Raw genomic sequence first — 21623 nt, forward strand, 5'->3', positions numbered from 1 at the left:
TGGGATGCTCCAAAGGCCCCCAGGATGTTCCAAGGACCCCGGGATGCTCCAAAGGCCCCCAGGACGCTGCCGAGGGCCCGGGATGCTCCAGCCGCCCGCAGCCGCTGGGGTGCGGATCGCTCCCGCTGCCGGCAGCCGCCAGAGAGGGGGGGCGGGGGGGGGGAAGAAAAACACCCGGGAAAAACACCCGGGGGGCAGCGGGGCGGGGCGGGGCCGGGCCAGGCCACCCCCCCCGCGGCCCCCGCCCCCCCTTCCGCACCGCTCCTTCCTCCCCCCCCCCCGTCCTCCTCCTCCTCCTCCTCCTCCTCCCCCCCCCCGCTCTCGCGACAGCTCCGCGCAGAAAATGGCCCCGCGGCCGCGCCGCCGCTGATGCGCGCTCCGGGCGGCGCCGGCCCCGCCGCAGCCCCGGTACGTGCGGGGACGGGCCGGGGAGGCGGCACCGGGCACCGGGGGGAGGGGGAAACGGGGCCGCCGGGGCACCTGGAGGGGGTCACCGGTACCGAGACGGGGGGACCGGCACCGGGGGGGGGGGTGTCGGCACTGTGGGGGGTACCGGTACCGGCGGGGGCTACCGATACCGGGAGTACCGGCGCCCTGCAGGGAGGTGGGACGTGCACCGGGAGCTGCGGGGGGGAGGCGGGGGCAGCTCCGGGGGAGCACCAGCCGCGGGGGCTGCCGCCCACGGCGGGCTCCGGGTTACGGGGGCCACTACCCGTGGGGCGACTCGCCATGGGGCTGCTAGCCGTGGCTGTGTTACTACCGACAAGGGGCTAGTAGCCATGGGTCTGTTACCCAGGGGGGGCTACTAGCCACAGAAACCACTAGCCATGGGGGTGTTACCCATGGGGGGGCTGCTAGCCATGGGGGACTAGCCTGGGGGGCTAGTAGCATGGGGACAGGTAGACACAGGAGCTGTTAGCCCCCGTCTGCAGGTGTGTGTGGCCCGTGGGAGCAGCGGGACCTGCTTCGCCACCCCGAGCATCCCGGGGCTGCGCCCACCGGGGTCTCCCCACGGTCCCTCCATCTTCCCACACACGTGGGGGCCGCTTTGTTGCTGTCAGGGGCTGGAGGATGCGGCTGCCGGAGCGAGGGGGTCCCACACCTCGGCCACGGTGGGAACTTGACAGAGACCAGAGCTGCTTGGGCAGGGGCAAGGCTCGGGGAGGAAGATCCATCCTCCCCAGATGGCTCCCGAAAGGAAAGGGTTTTTTTTTCCAGCTGATGTAGCCCGGTGGATCGGCCGACTGCGGGCAGCCAGGTAAAGGTGGGCACCAGGATGGTGCGGGGACGTGGGGAAATGCCAGCGTGGCTCTTTGCCGTTCACACGCTCCCCAAGTCATTGATGGCTTGGAACAAGCCGGGGGGGGCATGGCGAGACCCCCGGGCTGCCCAGGGTGGCTTTGTGGGGAAGGCTTTCCCAAGGAACCACCAAAGGGCCTCGACCGAACTGCCCCCGCGTCCACCCTGGGGACGTGGCACCGTGGCTGTGTGCGAGGCTCAGCGCTCGCCCCTTTGGATGCCCACGCTGCCACCGGCAGCCGCTGCGGAGAGGTCCGGAGTGGGCTCCGTAGGGCTCTCCAGGTGGATTTTCTGAGTTGGAAAGCAGGGAGCCTGCCCTCGCAGTGAGACGGAGGGGAAAAATATTGAGGCGGTGGCTCTGCTCCAGCCCAAGTTGGGATTAGGGCACCCAAGTTGCACTGGGCATCACGAAGCCCAGGGCTGCCGGGTGGCAGAGATGACGGGAGCATCTTCCCCCCCCTCCCCAGCTCCTGCTAGGGCTCCCTGTGATGTCTGAAAGCACCAGGAGAATTTACAATGTGCATTTTAATTTACGACGTGCATTTTGACCCCGCGGCCGGTGGCCGGAGCGCGTGCCGGGGTGGGCGGGGGGGGGTGCTCCGGGGCTGGCGGGAGCCATGCCGCTGTCACAGCCTGCGCTTCCTCCCTCCGCGCCGCTCGGCGCTGAGCGATCACATGAGCCCCTTGTTCGGAGCCTTTGTCTCTCGTCTCCTACGCCGAGGAGCTGCCTTTCGGGAAGCCTCTGCAACCTCTGGCCATAGACCACGCGGAGATGCTCAAATAGGATTATTTGTCCCATTTATCCTCCCGGGGTGGGAGCGGGGGGGTTTGGAAAAGCCTTCTGTGCTTGGTGATACGTATAAACCCCCCGGTTCGGTTGGGGAAGATGAGCTGTATTAATTATTAACTGAATCAGCACCAGCGGCTGCTCTGGGTGAGCTGCAAGCCCTCCTGTTCTCCCCATCGCCATCAGCCCCCCGGAAGGATTTTTCCAGGGTCCCCGTTCACCGCAGGGGCCGGAGCGAGGGAGTTTGGTGCCGGCAGGTTTTCAGGGAGACTGAACCTGCGGCAGGGAAACCCTTCCAAAAGCGACACTGAATTTGCGGTGGCTCCAGGATTCGGGTTTCCAGGGCAGGGTTTGACCCGGCGCTGGGGGAGTCACATCCCCAGCGGCCACCCAGGGTCACCGGGGTTGGGGACGGTGGCAGGTCAGTGGCACCTGGGCAGGAGCATCGTGCTCCAGGTTGCAGAATGGAGGGGCCTGGAGAATGATACGTGTTGGGCACCATCCCGCGGGAGGTGACAAGTGACAGCAAAATGGTACAGGTGCCACCAGCTCCAGGGAAACCGGGGCCTGGGCCGAGCGTATGGTGGTGCTACGGTGCTGCTGCCGTGTCGGCTGCCGAAAACGCACCTGCCTCGAACAGCTTTGCTCCGGGGGGACGGTGGCGGGGCAGCGAGCCGGACGCAGGCACGATGGCCGCAATGAGATGCGCCCGCATCTCTCCGCCTGCCCTCACCGGACCTGCCAGTTGGTATCCTCACGAGAGGCATTTTCCCAGCTTTTCCAGAGAAAAATCAGCTTAAAACGCCTCTCTGGGGTACCGCCTGCAACCGGGAAACGGAGAGCGCATCCGCAAGGGAGAGGAGGGAGGTTTCAGCACGAGCTGTAGCATCCGAAGGGGTTTGACCCTGGAGCACCGGGAGCCGACAGCCCTGCTGCGATGCTGCTGAGGAAGAATTTCTCGGTTTCTTGAAAAATGGACTTGAAAAAAATTGCCTGTGCTCCTGCTGAGCTCTTGGCGTGGTGGCTGCTGGTGTCCTGCCGCCTTATGGCCTCGTCTGCAGGCCATCGGAGACCATCGGTCCCCGGGGGACCGTCGGCAGGCCTTGGGGACAGGCGGTGGCATCGAGGATTGATCCGGAGTCGGCGTTTCCAGCGGGGAATGGGGGGACCTGGGGGCGGTTTGCTCCAGCCTGGAGGACTGGCGCTCCCGGGCAATGCCCCGGCAGCACCAACACTCCGCGGCGTCGCGGATGGCCACCGGCACGTGGCGGTGGCACACGGAGGCTGCGCGAGGGGCTGAGCAGGCAACAACCGCAGCCCCGCCGCGACCCTTTTAATGTTTTATCTCCCTCAAGAGAAGATTCCTGAGACTTTTTTTTTTTTTCTTCTGGTAAAACCGCGTTTCCCCCTCCTGATAAAACCAAGGTTCACCCAAGCTGCCGTGAAGTTTCCGTGCGGTGTTTACCCCCCTGCCCTGTCCGTGCCGCTTCGTACAGACCGGGGCAAAGCAACCCCTCCAGCCTGGGCTGAATTTTTCCTCCCGGGACGCGATCGGCCCCCACTGCTGCCCCAAACCCCCCCAGCTCTGGGGCTGACCCCCCCCCCTGCCCTGGGGGCAGGTTGCATCCCGCAGCGCCAGCAGAAGCTGAGAAAACAACGAGGTGGGGGGGGGAAGGCACCGCAACCCCCAAACAAAGCCGTAAGCCTGGGGGCGGCCGGGGAAATAATCCCACATGGATTTTCACACACAGCCCCCCCCCCCCTTCCTCCCCCTGGCCCCGGCTCTGATTTATTGCCCGCTGGGTTGCAATCCCAGCGCCGCCGGTTGCTGCAGTAACAGCGGCTGAGCCCGCCTTCGTCCGGCTAAAGCCCCGCTGTGCGTGGCCAGCTGGAAGCCGGGGCTGGAGCGGAAAAGCCGGGAAAAGAGGAAAATGCCTCCGGAGCAGATGCGGAGGGATGGGCAGGGCCATGAGGGCAGACCCCCGTCCCCAGGGACCTTCGGGTCGGGAGCCGTTGAGCTCTTGGGAAAACATCAGCCCGCAAACCAACTGCAGCCCCAGTGATGATGATGATGATGATGGTGATATTATTAGTAGTAGTATCAGTATTTTCTTTTTAACTTTGACATTAAGACCCTATTGAGAAACCTCCCAAAGTGGGGGGGTTATTTGGATGCTTTTTGCTGGGTGTTATCAGTATTTGCCTTTCGCATGCCGAAGCCTCGCGCAGCGGCTCCACGAGGCTGAGCCAGTTTAATTTTGGGGACGGTCTGATGTAGCTCGTGTGACGGAACCGTCCCCACGCGCCCATCAGCCGGGCATCGGGCCTCGCTGCCGATGCTCCTGGCCGTGGACTGGGACCTGCTGCTGCTCTTGGCTGGAAAAACCTTCAAAACTGGGGGGGAGGCATCCAGTGAGACCCCCCCGCCAGGTGGGGCCGGGAGCAGGAAGGGCTGGAGCGACTCCTGCAATCCCTGCTTTGGCCATGCCAGGGCTGTGTCACCCTGCGGGCAGGGGGTTCCTTTGGTTTTCGGGGGGGGGGACGGGACATTTTTGACTCTAGATGCTGTGGGCTGGGGTCTGGCGATGTGTGGGGCAGGCTGTGCAGGACGGCAGCTGCGGGGGGGGAGACCTTTCGGGGTGGGGGGGGTGTGGATCACCCATTGGGGTGGGAGAAGCGGGAAGGGATGGCGACGACTCCGGCTTCGACGCCCCGGGGGCAAAGTGCTGCCTTTGCAGCGTGTTTCCCCCCCCACCCCCCCCCACAGAGGCACTGCAAAGCCCCTGTGAAGCCGAGAGCTCCTGCTGGCTTGGGCCAGGAGGTCCCTGGGTGGGAGGGTTGGTCCCATGGGACACGGAGGAGGAGGAGGAGGAGGAGGAGGAGGAGGAGGAGGAGGAGGAGGAGGAAGAGGAGAAGGCAGTTGACATCACTTTAACCTCTCGCCCTCGTGCTCGGTGTAGCATCGCCGGGAGAAGACGCCGTCGGCAGCGCGTGTCTCGCCCCGTGCCCACCACCCGCCAGGCCATGAAGACGGAGAAGGATGAGGCTGTGCCCACCTTCTCCCTGGGGGGTAAATACGCCGGAGAGGGGGCAGGTGAGTCCCTGGTGCCACAGGGGCGAGAGGAGTCGGGGCAGGACGAGGGGGAGAAGCCTTTGCTCCTCTTGCTGTTGGGCGCCTTTGGCCGAATCCCACCCCGAGGGGTGGCGGGGGGCACCCTGAGGCTGTGCCTGGAGGTGCAGGTGGCATCGCCCCGCGTGTTCAGGACACCGTCAGGCTTTGCCTTCATTCCAGCAGCTTTTTCTAGAGCCAAGACCCTCCCATCTTTAACCAGCCTGGGGGGCTCCTGCCTGTCGAGCCCCTGGAAGGCCGGACCCCTCCCCATTTTCCTGCACCGCTGTTTGCAAGGGGTCGGAAAGGGGGCGAAGAGGGACATGGCAGGGGCTGAGGGTCATCTCTGCCCGTGGCAGCAGGTACCTAACGGCCTCCCCCCGGCAGGTTGCAGCGAAGCGGCTCTTCCCGGCGGCCCGATGCCGGTGGCGGGGAGCGGAGGGACCCCAAGCCAGGACCTGCGGCCGCTGAAGCGCAGACCTGTCCCAGGTGAGGCCAGCCCTGCCCCGGGGAGGTGACAGCAACGGCTGGGGCAGGGACGAGGCCAACGGCTCTGTCTCCTTCCAGGGAAGCACTACCAGTGCTCCAGCTACGGCTGCAAACTGGCCTTCCCCAGCATGCAGGAGCTGATGGACCACCTGAAGGTCCACTACAGACCCACGCAGTCCCTCGAGGGTAAGGCCGGGACACCCTGCGTCGCTCCAGGGCGCCCTTTTTATGGCTGGGAGGTGGCACGGCGGGGCTGGAAGCTGCGACAGCGCTGGTGGTGGTGCCTGCGCATCCGGGAGATGCTGCAGAGCACCGGCTGGGAATGGGGAGAGCGTGGGAGGTGCCGGAGACCCACTGGTGGGGGGACAGGGGAGGGGGTGCAGCGCAGCCGGGCTCTGGCTGAAGCTCTTCCCTATTTGTTTGTTCAAGGCAAAACCTTCCAGTGCCCCACGCTGGGCTGCGCGGAGACCTTCCCCAGCATGCAGGACCTCATGGCCCACATGAAGGTGCACTACAAGCCGAACCGCTACTTCAAGTGAGTCCCGCTGCTCCCCGTTCCCATCCCGTCCCACCCTGCAGACGCCCCCCGCGGCGCGTCCTGCCTGGGGGCACCCGGCAGCTCCCAAAGAGCCCCGAGCACGCGGGCTCCCATCTTTGCAGATGGCAGACCCCGGGGCGAGGATATGGGGCAGGGTAGGGTAGTGGGGGGTGACACAGAGGGGAGCACTGAGGCTGCGGCCCCCCCCTTTCCCCCCCCCTGCAGGTGTGAGAACTGCATGCTGCGCTTCCGAACCCACCGCTCCCTCTTCAAGCACCTGCACGTCTGCTCCGACAGCGCCAGCAGCCCCGCGCCGCCCCCCAAGACCGACAAGCCCCTCCTGCCCGCTACCTCCGCCCTGGAGAAGGAGCCCCCGGCCAAGCCACCCGAGGGGCTGCCCAAGCTCCAGAGCGTTATCCGACCCCCGGAGAAAGAAGCCAACCTCCCCGGCGCGGACACTGCCCCGGCGGCCCCCGCCGCGCTCCCCGCCAGCCCCCCCGAGCTGCCCGGCTCGCTGGAGGCGCTGCCGCTGGTCTCGCCGGCCCCCCACCCCTTCCCGCTGCTGGAGCCCAGCCTTTTCGGGCCGTCGTCCTTGACTCGGTTCTCGGGGCCGCCCCACTCCTCGGTGCCGGGACCGTTCCTGTCCTACGTGCACCCTTCGCCCTACAGCTTGCCCCAGCCCCCGGCGCAGCATCGCCTCCGGCCCTACGTGCCGGGCCACGGCCCCCCCGTCTCCAACGCCGTCTGGAAGAAAAGCCAAGGTGAGCGCAAGGGGCCATTCGGGCAAACCTTCTTCTGCTCCCGCCTTGACCAGCAGCTCCCAGAGGAGGACCCGCCGTCGGCCAGCCGAGGATCCCCCTCTTCCCAACCCCGTGCAGGGCCACCCTGCACCCCCTCCCCGACCCAGCCCCATCCCACCTCTGCCCCCCCGCAACCCCCGGCTCCGTCCCACCCGCAGGGATGCTCGATTGGAGAAAGCACCGGCAACCACCAAAAAAAAAAAAAAACAAAACCCAAAAAAACAATCAAGCCTCCAAATTTTCCCGGCCCTGCTGCTCCCCGGCGTGCTGGGGGTGCGAGGCGGGGGGCCGGGCCAGGCCTGCCCCCCCCATCCCCCCTCCCCCGCCCCCCCCCCCAGCCCAGGGAGGGGAAGACCTAATGCTTGTCTTGCCCCTCGATTCCCTCCGCAGGTGTGAGTGTCAGCCCACTCCTCCCATGCTTTGGCTCAGGAGTGACTCCAGGTTAGTTTGGCACCTACTGGTTGGGGGCTGCTTTCTGTCACTGGGAGCGGGGTGGGGGGACGGCGGGCGGGGGGGGCCACAGGGGCTGGGAGAGGCCCCGTGGGGTGCCACGATGCTCCCTGGAGAGCAGAAGGAGAGGGGGGAGCGGGCTCCCTCCTTTTTTGGGAGCCACAGAGAGGGGATGCTGCCCAAAGAGGCTCAGAAATGGCGAGGGCGGGGGGGGGGGGTGTCACCTGCTGTGCCCCCCACCCCCCCTCCACCCCAGGAACCACCGAGCCTGGTTGCTCCGGCACCCGTGGGCAGAAGCAGCAGGAGAAGGAGCTGCAGCAGCTGTTTGGGCTTAAGCCCCCCCCACCCCCCACCCCGATCGCCCCGCCCCCAAACCCACTGCCCTGCGCTCCATGGGCTGCAGGGAGGCGACGGGCAAAGGGCATTCGGAGCCGAGGAGGTGGCGGGGGGGGGGGGGGGGCACAGCCTCGCTCCCTGCTCCCACATTTGGGGGTCCCCCTATGGGGAGGGGACCTCTGTGCACGTGGGGCTCACCGGCCGATGCGAGCCCCACGGCACCCAGCACCCAGGGCCGCCTGCCCTGCAACCTGCGCTGCCGCTTGGCGTGGCTCCCGCTGGCGGGGAGGGGGGCACAGCCACCCCACCACCGCCGCCACCACCACCACCACCACCACCACGGCCATGGTGGTGAGGCGAGGGGCTGGGGGGGGGGGGGCGGGGGGGCACGGGGGGCCGGGGTGGGCGAGCGCTGTGCTTCCCTCCTCGCCCGTCCTTGCAGGGCACTCCTCCAACAGCCGCATCGTGTGGGAGCACACGCGGGGCCGCTACACCTGCATGCAGTGCCCCTACTCCACCGCCTCCCGCGAGGAGATGACCCTGCACATCGAGGACCACCGCAAGAACCCCCCCCAGCCCGGGCGCCTGGACGCAGACATGGGTAAGGCCCCCAGGGTGGGGGGGTGGGGGTGGGAGGCAGGAGGGACCCCCGATACTGCTGGGACACGCAGGGGGTGCAGGTTCGGCCACGGGCAACGCGTACCCCGCTCCCTCTGCCCTGGGTGGGGGGCACCGGCCGCTGCGGTGGGCGCCGGGCTCCGGCTCCTGGCCCCCCCCCAGCCTGCAGCGATGCCCTGGGAGCAGGGCCGGGGCGGGGGGGTTGTTGGTCCACGTGCAGGGGGTTCGGCCACCGCGCTGACGGCTCTTTTCCCCTCTCCCTCCAGATTTCGGGGTGGGCATCGCCTCCTTCCACGCCAAGCTGACGCCGGAGATGGAGAACTCCCTGTACTCCCAGCTCTGATGCCCCCGGCTCCCGTGGGACTGCTCCTACTCCTCCCTATCCTTCCCCCCCCCCCCAGCCACGCAGGGGGGCACCGCACAGCCCCATGCCACCGCGCTGGGACAGGGACCCCCTTCCCGGGCACCGAGAGCATCCTCCAGCGCTGGGTGCGGGGTCGGGGGGGAGTGGTTGGTTTTTTTTTCTCTTGAATTTCTACCCTCCCTTTTATTTTCAGAAACTCTGAACCCCCGACACCCCGCGTCTCCCTCCCCGAACGGTTTCGTTGCTTCAGCTCCAGGGGCTCCGGGGGAGGGCCGGGGTGGGGGGGGCCCCGTAGGTTGCTCAGGAGTTAGTGGACTTCTCTGGAATGAGGTCTCAAAATAATAAATGGGAATTGTACAGGAGCGGCGGCCGGGAGAGCCTCTGTCGGTCCCCGCGGCGCCTGGGGGCGATGGGGTGCCCCTTAAGGGTGCCCCCCCCCACCCCCAAAGGAGGGGGCAGATGGAGGGGGTGGGGGGTACATCGACACATCCCAAACCACGAAGGGCGGCTGAGAAGCAGAGTTGGAACCTCTGCCAGTGGCACCTCAACACCCAGCTTGGGCCCCCAAAACCAGGGCAGGATCTCGGCCCCCCGCCCACCCACCCCCCAGCACCCAGAGACCCTCAGTGCCCACCAGCCAACCCACCCCACCAGGAGCGGGGCTGCCGGGGGGAGGTATCAGCACCGGGATCACCATCAGCGAGTGGAGACCAGGGCCCCTGCTGCACCCCAGGGGCTCCTCCGCACCCCGCTCCCCAGCCCTGAGCTGGGGGGGGCTGCACCCCCACCCCCGTGGGAGCGGGGCAGCCGCGCATCCCCACCCCGGGGCTCCCCGCGGCCCCCCGCTGCCCGCGCGGCTGCCGGCCCCATCCCAGCCGGGTGAAAAGTTTGCTCCAAACTGGTTTGAGCACAGGCGTGCTGCCGCATGCCGGTGCCCCACGCCGCCCCACACTGCCTTCGGCTGCCCCATGCCGCATTCGGGTGCTCCACACCGCTTTGGGTGCCCACGCTGTATTCGGGTGCCCCACGCTGCATTCAGGTGCCCCACACCGCTTTGGGTGCCCCACATCGCCACGCTGGCCGGCCACCAGCCGCGGCAAGGGACAGGAGCGCTGGCACCCCACTGCTCTGCGCCCCAGGGTCCGGTGCTGCCACCAGCCTCGGGAGGGGACACAAACCCCAGGGGAATTTGTTCCCCCCCCCCAGCTCAGCCCTTTCCCAGACACATTCACCCCAGAACACAGGTCCTGGGGTGGGGGTGGGGGTGGGGGGGTGCTTCACTCTCCCACCTCCCCAGCGTGTTGCTGGCAGTAAGGGCAGCCCAGCTGTGGGTACGCCAAGCCAAGGGGGCACAGAACGGGACCCCCCCCACAGCTCTGCCCCATGATGGGGGCTCAGGAGGGGCCGAACGCAGCCTGCGCCTCCCTCCCACTGCAGGCCCTGCGGACGGCGGAGCAGCATCACGGGCCACCACGGTTCACCCCCCACCACCACCACCACCCCCCCACCCCTGCACCCCTGTGCTGGGCAGCCTCCCCACGCCGCCTTCCCCAGGGGACTGGGCCCCGGGGGGGGGTCACAGGCCAGAGGCAGCACCAGCCCTGGAGGAGGACGGTGAGGATGGAGAGAAGCCGGGGGGAGCGGAGAGCCAGCCGGACGGACAGACCAGGCCGGACAGACCGAGCTGCAGCTCCATCGCTGCTGCCTCCACACAGGGGAGCGAGCGGGAGGGCTCCCCACGGCAGTGGGGCAGCCCCACAGTCACCCAGCTGGGTGGGCAGGGGGGAGGCAAGGCTGCATTAGAGAAGGGGGGACCCTCTGCTGCGGGGAGGGGGCAGCAGCGGGGCGCAGCAGCCCCTCGAGCGGGCGGTTGGGAGCAGGGCTGGGAGCAGCCGAGCGCTGCTCTGCCTCCTGGCTCTGAGCCGCACACAGGGCCTGGGGCTGGCCCCCCCCATCCAGCATGGACCCCCCCCCACAAACACTCACCCCAGGCCCTGAGCAGGGGGACAGATGCGCTGACGCTGCTGAGACCTGATGGAGCAGCAACTCATTACAGAGCCAGAGCAGGATCACGCAGCCCCAGCGAGGTGAGGGACCCCTCCAGCCCCCAGCGAGGGGGGAGCACCGTGGCATCGGGCACAGCTTGGACCCCCCCCCAGCCCAGCCGGCAGTGGGGTTCCCCCTCTCCGCCTGGCGTCCGTACCCCGAACACCCAGTTTCCTCCTCCAGGGCAAACGCAGGTGCCCACCCTAAACCCTCCCGGCCCACGCAAACTCTTCCGCGGCCACCTCCTGCAGCCCACGGAGGTCCCACAGCCACATTCGTGCCAGGGTTGGGGACGGTTTGTGCCGCTCCACCCCCCTCCAGAGCCCCGGCTCCGTCCCCAGCCCCAGTGTCCCCAAACCAGCCCCAGCACCGAGCTCCACTCACCAGCATCCACAGAGCTGGGGCTCAGGGCAAAGCCAGGCCCTGCTGGGGCCAGGGGACAGTCACCGCTCCCCCCAAGAAACTCCAAAAAAACTGCCCCAATAACTCCCACCCAGCAGTGGGGGGGTGTCCCGGAGCAGAGGCAGCCAAGACGACGCTCATTGCAATGGATTTTTAAAAACTGATGTCTTTATTAAAAGTTTTATCCAAATTTTGTAACAAAAGATACAAAAGGGCTGGAGATCCTTATTTCTGGGACTAGTCTGACCAATCAAAACCTGACAGTTACTAGGCTAATATAAAATCCATACAATCTGCTAAAAATGCAGGGAAAAATTAGAAGTAACTGCTGCTCTGAAATTTCTTTTTAAAATTCCTTTAACATTTATAAGTTACTCAGTTTGCATTTTACAGGACGAGTTCTTCTCCGAATGGTTACAGCGACTGTACAACGCAAGAGACAACAGCGAGGACAGAACAAAGCAACAGAAACTCGGATGCGCTGCAACACCCCCCTCTCCTCCGAGGGCACCGCTGCCAGTCCCCGTCTCCCAGCGCCGGGTGCCGACGCATCACCCGGAGCGATCCCCGGGGAACACCACAAAGTGCCAGTGCGTCTGCACCCACGGGGAGCCCCCACGGCGGGAGGAACGGGAGTTACCCCCACCCCGGCGTGGCTCCCTGGCACCCAGCGCTGAGCTGTCGCCATCCCTTGGGATGCCACGGGGCCGGTTCTCCCCAGGCGGGCGTGGGATGTGCCGGCTGAACACCTCCAGGCAGAGGAAGGGCGGGCAAGGGGGTCAGAAACCCTCCGGCGAAGAGCTATGCCTGGCTGGATCCCCCCCTTTTTCCCCTTCCAGCCACCGCAGGGTTGGGGGAGACGAGCTGTGGGGCACCGTCTGCGCTCCCGCAGAGCACCGACACCGGCGGGAGAGCGGGATAGCGGAGCAGCGCGCTGCTCTTCACGCTGAAAAGGAAAGAGGAAGAGGAGGAGGAGGAGGAGGAGGAGGAGGAGGAGGAGGAGGAGGAGGAGGAGGAGGAGGAAGAGGAGGAGGATGCGAACACCAGGCTACCGCCGAGGCAACTGTCCAGAGCTGGTACTGGCTAGCAGAAGGACCCTGAGAATATATATAGGCTAACACGGTCTCCCGGGGAACGCCGAGTTAGGTGCATCACAGTGATACTGGTTGAACGTGTTCTGTACAGTGCGAAACGGAGTTTGACGGAGTGCAGTATCCCTTTACCTGCTATTTCCTATCTCTTCCCAAAGGCAGAGGCTGCTGCGGGGGTGAGGAGAAGCCTCAGCGCAGCAAAGACGCTCACAGCCGCAAAAATCAGACCGATGTGGACATCCAAGTGAAAGTTATTAGGTGGCCACTGGGAAAAATACTCCAGTTTATAAAAAAAAAAAAAATATATAAAAAAATAGGAAAGCAAGTGCAGGGCTACTGCAAGGTGCGTCGTCAGAGGTACCAGGTCTTGCAAGCAGCCAACCCCCCCCCCGCCTCCCCCCCCAAGACCCCAGGCACCCCACGTCCTCCAGCACTAAAGTATCTTCAAGCATCTCCAGAGATCACATCACCATGATTTCTGATCAGAGAGACCTCAGCCATCAACGCGCTCGGAGTCCATTGAGGCGAACCAGATGGGCGCCCGCTGCTCGAGCTGGCTCCAGCGGCTGCAGAAAAGCTGGTCCGAGGGCACGCGGGCAGCAAATGCCTTCTTTGCTGTCAGGCGGGGTGGCGAGCTGGAGCTCTGGGTCCAGTGTGGCAAGGCTGATTTCAGACACGAAAGATACCCTAGGAGGAAATTATTTTTTTTTTCTCTTTTTTTTTTTTCTTTTTTTTCTTTTTTTTTTTTTTTTTTTTTTTTTTTTGCAAACTGCTGCACAAACCACAGAACGGAGAAAAGCCTTTGGTCATGAGATACTTGTGAGAAAGTGAGCCTTGTATGGAAGATTCCCCTGAATGCCTACAGTATTCTACATCTTAAAAAAATATATTGTGGACGCTGCAGCCATACAAAGGGGGGAGGAGTGGGAGACGGGGATTTACAGTCTCACACAGACACAACGGGGAGGTTAAGACAAGCACAGTCATAGTCTGTAAAACTGATTGGCTCGCTCGGATCAGTCATCCTCATCGTCCTCTTCCTCTTCTGGATCTTCCTCTCCTTCATCCTCTAGATTTCGTTTTCTCTTTTCCCCTCGCGGAAGGTCTGCAAAAAGAGGCGAAGCGTGAAGCTCTGCTCGGTCTTGCGGAACAGCACTTGAGCTGCGGCTTCCAGCCGCGGCAGCCACAGCTCGCTGGCGAGCAAGCACGGACTAGGCTGGCACCATTACAGAGCGGAGATCCACCCTGCCCAGCTTCTCATGGCACCCAGAAGAGCCCGGGCTAGCACGAGACGTTAACTAACTATTTTCTAGGCCCTCCAAGCATCCCACATTACAACGGCCGCTTGAAAACGGGCTTTTGTGTCGAGCACCCCCAAAAACGTAGCGTCTGGAGAATTCAGTCGCTTCTGACCCAGCTCACACAAGATCATCTGAAGTCGCGCCAGCCACTATATCCTGTCAACGTTCATTTGGGCGTTTATAGTTTGTTATAACCAGAAGAGCCTGGACTCAAGTCAAGACGCTCAGGTCTACCCTCCTCCCTACAGCTGCGAGGAGAAACGCGTCTCTCCAAAAGCATTTCCTCACGCACGCTGCGAACACGGGCTTCTGTGACAGAAGCCCTGCTCCCGCATGGACTCTCGGTTCAAGCTTCTTAGAGCTGGGGTTTTAGCCAATTTCTAATATTTGGCAGACCTAACCCAGCTCGGTTGTAGCAGCAGGCACCGAAGCCTGTTTCCCCATCACCACGGTGTCACCCCGTGTTTATAACCACTACTCAACAGGCAGCTGAGGCGTAAGCAACAGCTTCAGCGGTGCCCAGAAGCAGAAAGGCCGCACTTTCTATCGGAGAAAAGCTTGCAGGCAACAAGGGCACTGCCCTGGAGCTTGGGAAGCTCTACAAAACCAGCAAACTGAGACTGCTGAGGCAGCTTGGCAAGCACTTAGTTTGTTAGGATTCCACTCACCATCATCAGCTTCATCTTCTTCATCATCCTCACCGTCTTCCTCCTCATCTTCCTCCTGGAGTCAAAACAAGAACCACAATCCCATGAGCAAGGCGTGATTCCACAGCATCATCTTCCTTCCCCGCTGCTCCTGCCCTGCTCCAGCCTGAGGGCGGCAGGTACAGGCCGAGCAGGGAGAAGCTGCCGGATCCTAAATAGCTTCTCGCGTCCCTACGATGGACGCTGTACGGTTTTCTCACTTGAAGCCACGGGAAATACCGGGCCGAGCAATAAACAAAAAGTGTGAACTGGTGAACTCTGTAGCCCACGAGTCAAAAGGCGTACGGGAAAAGCCAGAGCGCGCGGCAGCACTCCTCAGATCTGCCCACATCTGTGACATCTGGTCAGATGGGTCACCAGATTAAGGGACAAAGGCACTACCAAACGTACCAACGCGGCGCTGCAGATTTATTCCGATGGCAGAAAGCCTCACCTCATCATCTACTCCATCCTCCTCCTCTTCACCTTCCAGATCATCATCTTCATCTTCTTCATCATCAATGACTTCTTCATCCAAATCATCTTCTTCGTCATCATCATCCTCTTCCTCACCTTCTACCAAAAGGAGAGGGAGGTAAGCGGTACGGTTCCCAAAGCGTGCCGCTCCCAGACAATATGCCCGCAGCTCCGACCCCAGTGCTCCGCCAGTGACAGGCAGGAGATCCCACAGAGGACACGTGCACCAGGAGGACAAGCAACAAGCCCCGTCAGCTTGCCGCACAGCCAGGCCCTACTTCAGCGGCAAGTCATAATCACCATTTATTTAGCACCACGACCGTGCAGAAGGGGAAAAGGGGGTTGTTCCCCAATAAGAAAACCAAAAGGAGAAAATCCTCACCTTCCCCATTCTCATACTCATCTTCCAGTCCGTCCCCATCTGCTTCAGGGTCTGAGTCAGGGGCTTCCTGGTCATCGGCATCAAATCCATCCAGGTAGGTGAGCTGGGGCAGCAAGGTGAACACGCTCTCCCGGTAGTTGATGAGCATCGTCACCTCACAGTTGAAGAGGTCCAGACTATGGAGGTTTGGCAACTTTTTCTGCAAAGATCAATTCGCCCAATTATTTACAAGTTGACGCTGTTTGAAGAGCAGGCAGCCATCAGAGGACAGCTGGTTTGCTACCCAGATCTAGCACAGAAGTGCCTCTGCATGCATTATTTGCACCACGTGCTCCTCAGATGGAGAGAAGTTATTGCTCTTGCTAAGAGCAAGCAAAGATTTCAGCTCCTCTGTCCTAGTTTCCCCTCCCTGAGAAACCATTTGCTTCTGAACGGGGTGGGCAACAAGACAGAAAGGCCAGCTCCCCCAAGCAGGAGGAATAACTGAGCCGGACTCACCCTGCCCAAAACATCAAGCAAAATACCCAAGAGCACAACACGGGAGACCCGCAGGCTGCACCTGGGCGGCCTTTCGGCACCGCCACAGCGGCTCGCCTGCTCAGCCCATCGCACCGTGCACCAGGTCAAGCAAAGGAGGAGTAAAACGGTGTCAAGCTCTTTTTGGAGGGACCAAAGGCAACGGCTAATGAGGCAAATGCCCTAGATAAGACCTCTCAGCTACGGAGTCAGGATCACAAGGCAAGAGCCTTCTCTGGGGAAGTTCAGATGCAACAGGAACCCCCTGCAATGCGCTCTGTGCCAGCACCCAGGGCGAGAGCGTCCCAGCCCAGCACAAGGGTTGGGGACCCAGCACCTTCGGACCGATGGAATGGACACCCTCACGGGCACCCGAGCAACTCATCTCCATGACACCCCAGGTGCCACCTACCTCAAACTGCATCCGACCCATTAACGGTCCTTTCTCAGATGGACACTGAGCACTGCATCCACAGTTTTACTCATCCAGCCCAATCTCATGCTTCTTTTAGCAACTGGCTGCTGGTTTTCCAGACAGAGGAGCCATTAACTATTAGCCCAGCCTCAAATTGGACCCACTCATCTGTTCCCATCAGAACCACGAAGTGCTGTTGGAACAGTTACCAAGACATTGGACTTCTGCTGCACAGACACGCTCCCCAAAGGAAACAACGTCATCCCTTAGATTTCAGCACAGCCTTCCACTCACCAAGGGCTCCAGGGTATTGATGTCTTTGATCTTGTTGCCGCTTAGATTCAAGTGTGTCAGGTTAGGAGTTCTCTCTGCTAGAACTTCAAGGCCACCAGAAATCCTGTTATCACTCAGCTCCAGCTGCCAGGAGGGAATATCACATGGTCACAAAGCGTCCCACCTTGCGACATGGGGGATAAGATTGCCCTGAGAATGGGGCACCCAAGTTCCAGTCCCCGTCTGTTAGACCACGCCACAGAGCAGCAGTTCAAGTTTTCACTTGAAACCCCTTTCCCGCGGTAACACAGCACCCCCAGCCACCTCTGCACTGCAGGACGCCCCCCGCCACCTCTGCACTGCAGGACACGGGGGCTGTAAAATCCAAAATATTGATGATGTTGCAGAACCATCTGCCAGTAGCACGACAGCAAAAGCAAGAGAGAAAGGACGCTAAACATGTAACGAGCTCAAAAGCATTTTGTTGCATACTGAAAACCCACCCCTCTCACTTGCTCAGGTTGAAGGCTGCAGAGAAAAAGGCAAAATCCAACAGCCTTTTTCTGGCAAACGCAGGAAAAGTAACTGTCACCAGGGACAGGGCAGCAGAAGTCTCAGGGCAAGGACTGCTGGAGATGGGACCACGGGTCTGACTCACCTTCCGGAGTTTGTTGAGTTTGGGGAGATTGGAGACGGACAGCAAGTTGATGTTAATCATGCTGAGGAACTCCAGGTTCTCAAAATCTGAAGAGAGACCAACGATCTTCCCATCGTCCGAACGGCAGTTATCAAGGACCAGCTCCTTCACCTGCCAAGAGAGACACCCAGCAGTCGTCATCACGCCCGGCCAAGTCTCACCCCGAGTCTGTCAAGCTGACATCGGGCAGAGTGACCGGCACTTCAAAGCAGCAGGCGTGGCTGAAGGTCCTCCTCGCTCACATTGAGGGACACGCGAGACCTTAAAACCAAATCACTTTTGCGAGGACACAAGGCAAGAATCCCTCTCGGCGGTCAGGACTTCACCCTTTAAGCATGAGCCATGCACCACGCCACGGCAGCACCACCCCACACCCCGTGGCTCCAACCGAGGTCCACCCGCTTCACCAAGAAGCATGAAGGGGTTGAACCATGAGGTTGCAGCAAAACGTTTCACGCACAAGGCATCAAAAAAGCTGTCAAGAGTCACGCTTCGGGCTTCACTACCAAGAGGCCAAACAAGGTCACCTGGTTTTGTCCCCTTCAACTTTCTCCCTCACGCCGCTGGGGTGCTGGAAAACTTTCCTCCAGAGGATTTGTTCCCCTGTGACAGTCCCCACGTAGAGGTGACACACGTGTCCTGGCAGCTCGCTGAGCAGATGAGCTCAACCTCAGGCTCATAGTGCAGGACCACCGATGGCATCTAATATTTTGCCCAGCGCTGACTACACACACAGAGGCCATCACTACCCGGTAAACTCAGCACAAAAAATCACACCCACCCCCCCCCGGTGGCATTAGGGCCATGAAGCACCAGCACAGAACTGTTTCCCCCCCTTAACACCCCTGGCACCCCTCTCTCCCCCAAAGTGCAGGGGAGGGTTCCAGCCCCAGCATTCACAGGCCACTTCCAAAACTTGCTTTTACCCCACGCATTCTTGACAGCAAGATGCAAAAAATCAGCCTTGGTCAGAAGGCTGGTGATGCTCTCCAAATTCCTCCTTCACAGAGCTCCCATTTTACCTCTCTTGCTCAGATCAGCCAGCTCGTTGGGAGTCATTTTAAAATCCCTTTGCCTTCCTGGCAGCAGAGTTTCAGGGCTGCCGTGCCATCTCTGCAGCACAAACTCCAAATGAATTAACGCTTAAAACTCTCGAAGTGGCATCGCTGGTCAGGGCTCAGCAAACAGGCTCGGCCAGGAGTTTTGCAGCTGAGCTCGTTTTGCTCCCAACGCCCCAGACAAGCCTCCGACTGACCCGAGACTGTCCCCACGGTGGTGTAAAGGTGGCCAAAGCCGTGTGCGGGCATGGAACGGTATCAGGTTATGAGCTAACCTGGCGCAGACCAGCTTGAAGCTGGCGCAGGGCAAGGGCAGGACGAAGCGGCCGGGATGGCGTCTGCTAGCAGCCAGGCTGGCTCTGCTGGCCTTGCTCCCAGGGGACACGGGCTCTGTCCCCGCAGCGTGTGGCGTCGGAGGGGTCACCGCCACGTCTCAAAGCGCTCTCACCCCGCAGATCCCTTTGCCACCCCATCCCTGGAGGGGTTCAAGGCCAGGTTGGCCGGGGCTTGGAGCAACCTGGGCTGGTGGGAGGTGTCCCTGCCCAGGGCAGGGGGTGGCACTGGGTGGGCTTCAAGGTCCCTTCCAACCCGAGCCAGTCAGTGATTCTATCCACAAAGCATACTTAACCTCCACCCAAAGCTCCATTTCCAACCCATTTTCATCGCACTTGGTTTTAAGCCGCCCACTGCCACGACACGGCGGCCCGTCCCCACGCCGGGTGACAGCCACCGGCTACCTCACGGCAGGACGGCCAGCGGGGCCGCCGGCCCGGCCCGGCGAAGGGGCGGCCGCTTTTCCTCAGCCCCGTCGGCTCCGGGAGCCTGAGGAACGAAACGGGGCCCCGGGCCCGGCCCGGCGGCGGGGGAGCGGAGCGCCGGGGCCTCCGCCTCAGCCCCTTCCCCGGGCGAGGGGGGACCGCGGCCCGGCACCCAGCTCCCCCGCGGGCCTCCGGGACAGGCCCCGCCGCCGCCCCCCGGGACACCCGGCACCGAGCCCTGACAGGCGGGAAGGAGCCCCAGGCCCGGCCCGGGCACACCCCGCGATGAGCCCCGGGCCCTGGCGGGGCGAGCCGGGGCAGGCCCGGGCGGCCGCTAACATGGCCGAGCCGCCATGGCTGCGCGGGGCCGCACCGGCCTTACTCGGCGGCTCCGGCGCGGCGAGGACCCAGAGCGGCCCGGTCCGGCCCGGCCGCCTCCCCCGCCGCCCTGCGCTCCCCGCGGCGGGCCGGGCCGGGCCGGAACCGGCCGCCGCCGCCCCGGGCCGGGCCGGGCCCCGCCGCGCACGTGCGCGCCGCCATGCCGGGGGGGGTTTCCCCGCCACCGCGCTCCGCGCCCTCCCCCCCACCCCCGCCACCCCCTCGCCGTGCGGGCCCCCCGCGGGCCGAAGGGCGCTTCCCCGCCGCATGTGCCCGCCCGGTTCCCCCTTTCCTCCACCACCCCCCCCCGCCCCCCCCCCCCCGCCACGCGCTCGGCGGCAGCAGCCGGTACCTCGCCCGGTTTCTTGTTGCGCAGCTCCAGCGTCAACCGCTTCTTCATCTCCATCCTCCCGCCGCCCCGAGCCGAGCCCGCCGCGCCGCCCCGAGCTCCCCGCGCCGCCGCCGCCGCTCGTGCCGCCCCGCCCCGCTCCGCTCCCGCCGCCGCCGCCGCCCGCACGAGCCCGCGCGCGCCGCCGCCGCCGCCGCCGCCCCGGCAGAGGAAGGCGCCAACGGCAACAAAGGCGGCGCGCGCCGCGACCCCTGCCGGCCGCGCGCCGCGCAACACCGCCCCCCTCCCCCCCCCCCGCACGGCAGCGCCCCCTGCCGGCCGCGCCGCGCCGGGACCCGGAGCCACCGTCCCGTCCCCGGCACCGCATTCCCGTCCCCGGCACCGCATTCCCGGCTCCAAATTTCCAATCCCGGAACCACATTCCCATCCCAGGCACCGCATTCTCATCCCCAGCACCATATTCCCATCCCCACCTTCCCAATCCCGGCACCACGGTCCTGTCCCCGCCACCACATTCCCATCCCCTGGCACTACGTTCCCATCCCCATTCCCACGTTCCCATCCCCAGCACTATATTTCCAATCCCGGCACCACGTTCCCATCCCTGACATCACATTCCCATCCCCAGCACCACATTCCCAATCCTGGCACCATGGTCCAGTGCCCAGCACCACATTCCCCCACGCCACATTCCCATCCCCATCCCTGGGACTACATTCCCATCCCAAAGCACCACATTCCCCCACACCACGTTCCTATCCCAAGCACCACATTCCCATTCCCAGGCCCACATTCCCAGCTCCACGTTCCCATACTAGCCACCACATTCCCATCCCCAGCACCATGTTCCCATCCCCACACTCCCAATCCCAGCACCATGGTCCTGTCCCGACCACCACATTCCTATCCCCAGCACCACATTCCCATCCCCTGGCACCACATTCCCATCCTCTGGGACCACATTCCCATCCCTATCCCCACGTTCCCATCCCCAGAACCACATTCCCTTGCACCACATTCCCATCCCCAGCGCCATACTCCCGTCCCCATGTTCCCATCCCCATCCCCACTTTCCCAATCCCAGCACCACAGTCCTGTCCCTGGCACCACATTCCCTCGTGCCACACTCCCATCCCCATCTCTGGAACCACATTCCCATCCCAAAGCCCCACTTTTCCCCGCATTGCATTCCTATCCCAAACACCACATTCCCAACCCCAGCATCATATTCCCATCCCCAGCACCATGTTCCCATCCCCACATACCCATCCCCGGCACCATGTTCTCATCCCTATCTCCACATTCCCATCCCTGGCACCATGTTCCCATCCCCATCCCGACATTCCCAACCCCAGCACTACATTTCCACCCCCAGCACCATATTGCCATCCCCACATTCCCATGCTCTGGCACCGTATTCCCATCCTCTAGCACCACATTCCCGTCCCCACCACCATGTTCCCATCCCCATATTCCCACCCCCATGCGAGGCCTCCTGTCCTGGCGGGGAGGCTCCGCCCGGCAGCGCTGAGGCAGCCGGGGACACCGATAAAGCCAAAGCCGGGTGTTGGTGGGGCTCTTGCTAAAGGAAGGAGGAGATAAGGGAGGGAACTCCCCGTCCTGGGGGTGACAGTGGAGCTTGTCCCGTCTCTCATCCCATGGCTCCCGCGGAGGCCGGTGCCTCCCCCCGGCCAGGACTGCGCTCCGGGAGAACACCCAGAGCTGGGGGGGTTCAGCCTGGAGAAGAGAAGGCTCCGGGGAGACCTTCCAGCCCCTTCCAGTCCCTAAAGGGGCTCCAGGAAAGCTGGGGAGGGACTCTGGAGCAGGGAGGGGAGCCATGGGACGAGGGGGAAGGGTTTTACACTGGAAGAGGGGGGATTGAGATGAGATCTTGGGAAGAAATTGTTTCGTGTGAGGGGGGTGAGCCCCTGGCGCAGGTTGCCCAGAGAAGCTGTGGCTGCCCCATCCCTGGAGGGGTTCAAGGCCAGGTTGGCCGGGGCTTGG

At 63.2% G+C, this 21623-nt stretch overlaps 2 protein-coding genes across 7 annotated transcripts; one reads left to right on the forward strand and one right to left on the reverse strand.

Annotated features, from left to right (window-relative positions):
* Positions 1-204: 204 nt before the first annotated feature.
* ZNF414 (zinc finger protein 414) lies at positions 205-9152 on the forward strand. 4 transcript variants are annotated; one of them, XM_074565913.1, is made up of 9 exons: positions 205-408; positions 5047-5180; positions 5583-5684; positions 5763-5870; positions 6114-6219; positions 6448-6983; positions 7413-7463; positions 8251-8409; positions 8693-9152. In XM_074565913.1, the coding sequence occupies exons 2-9, from the start codon at positions 5111-5113 to the stop codon at positions 8767-8769; spliced, it is 1209 nt and encodes a 402-aa protein (XP_074422014.1). In that variant the 5' UTR covers positions 205-408; positions 5047-5110; the 3' UTR covers positions 8770-9152. The 4 variants fall into 4 exon arrangements, with proteins under 4 accessions (XP_074422014.1, XP_074422015.1, XP_074422012.1 ...); XM_074565911.1 differs by lacking the exon at positions 205-408 and adding an exon at positions 1046-1258; XM_074565914.1 differs by lacking the exon at positions 7413-7463 and having other exon boundaries at positions 300-408.
* Positions 9153-11384: 2232 nt separating this feature from the next.
* On the reverse strand, positions 11385-19773 carry LOC141734259 (acidic leucine-rich nuclear phosphoprotein 32 family member B). Of its 3 annotated transcripts, none has more exons than XM_074565783.1 (7): positions 19623-19773; positions 17038-17187; positions 16401-16523; positions 15176-15374; positions 14771-14889; positions 14299-14353; positions 11385-13434 (listed from the first exon to the last, which is right to left on the reverse strand). In XM_074565783.1, exons 1-7 carry the CDS (start codon positions 19674-19676, stop codon positions 13346-13348), a joined length of 789 nt encoding a protein of 262 aa, XP_074421884.1. In that variant the 5' UTR covers positions 19677-19773; the 3' UTR covers positions 11385-13345. The 3 variants fall into 3 exon arrangements, with proteins under 3 accessions (XP_074421884.1, XP_074421885.1, XP_074421883.1); XM_074565784.1 differs by having other exon boundaries at positions 11385-13016; positions 14771-14892; XM_074565782.1 differs by having other exon boundaries at positions 14771-14892.
* Between the last annotated feature and the right edge of the window lie 1850 nt (positions 19774-21623).

This window comes from Larus michahellis, chromosome 23 (genome assembly GCF_964199755.1).
Source record: "Larus michahellis chromosome 23, bLarMic1.1, whole genome shotgun sequence".
Taxonomy (NCBI): Eukaryota; Metazoa; Chordata; class Aves; order Charadriiformes; family Laridae; genus Larus; species Larus michahellis.

Bases quoted from the DNA above. Each gene is read 5' to 3' on its own strand.
- ZNF414 (XM_074565911.1), top strand. From the start codon at position 1,185: ATGGCTCCCGAAAGGAAAGGGTTTTTTTTTCCAGCTGATGTAGCCCGG. The intron at 5,181-5,582 runs GTGAGTCCCTGG...TCCCCCCGGCAG, and splicing joins ATACGCCGGAGAGGGGGCAG to GTTGCAGCGAAGCGGCTCTT. The intron at 6,984-7,412 runs GTGAGCGCAAGG...TTCCCTCCGCAG, and splicing joins CGTCTGGAAGAAAAGCCAAG to GTGTGAGTGTCAGCCCACTC.
- LOC141734259 (XM_074565784.1), bottom strand. From the start codon at position 19,676: ATGGAGATGAAGAAGCGGTTGACGCTGGAGCTGCGCAACAAGAAACCG. The intron at 15,375-16,400 runs GTGAGTGGAAGG...TGATCTTTGCAG, and splicing joins TCAATACCCTGGAGCCCTTG to AAAAAGTTGCCAAACCTCCA. The intron at 13,017-14,298 runs GTGAGTGGAATC...ATTTCCTCCTAG, and splicing joins AGAAGATGAAGCTGATGATG to GGTATCTTTCGTGTCTGAAA.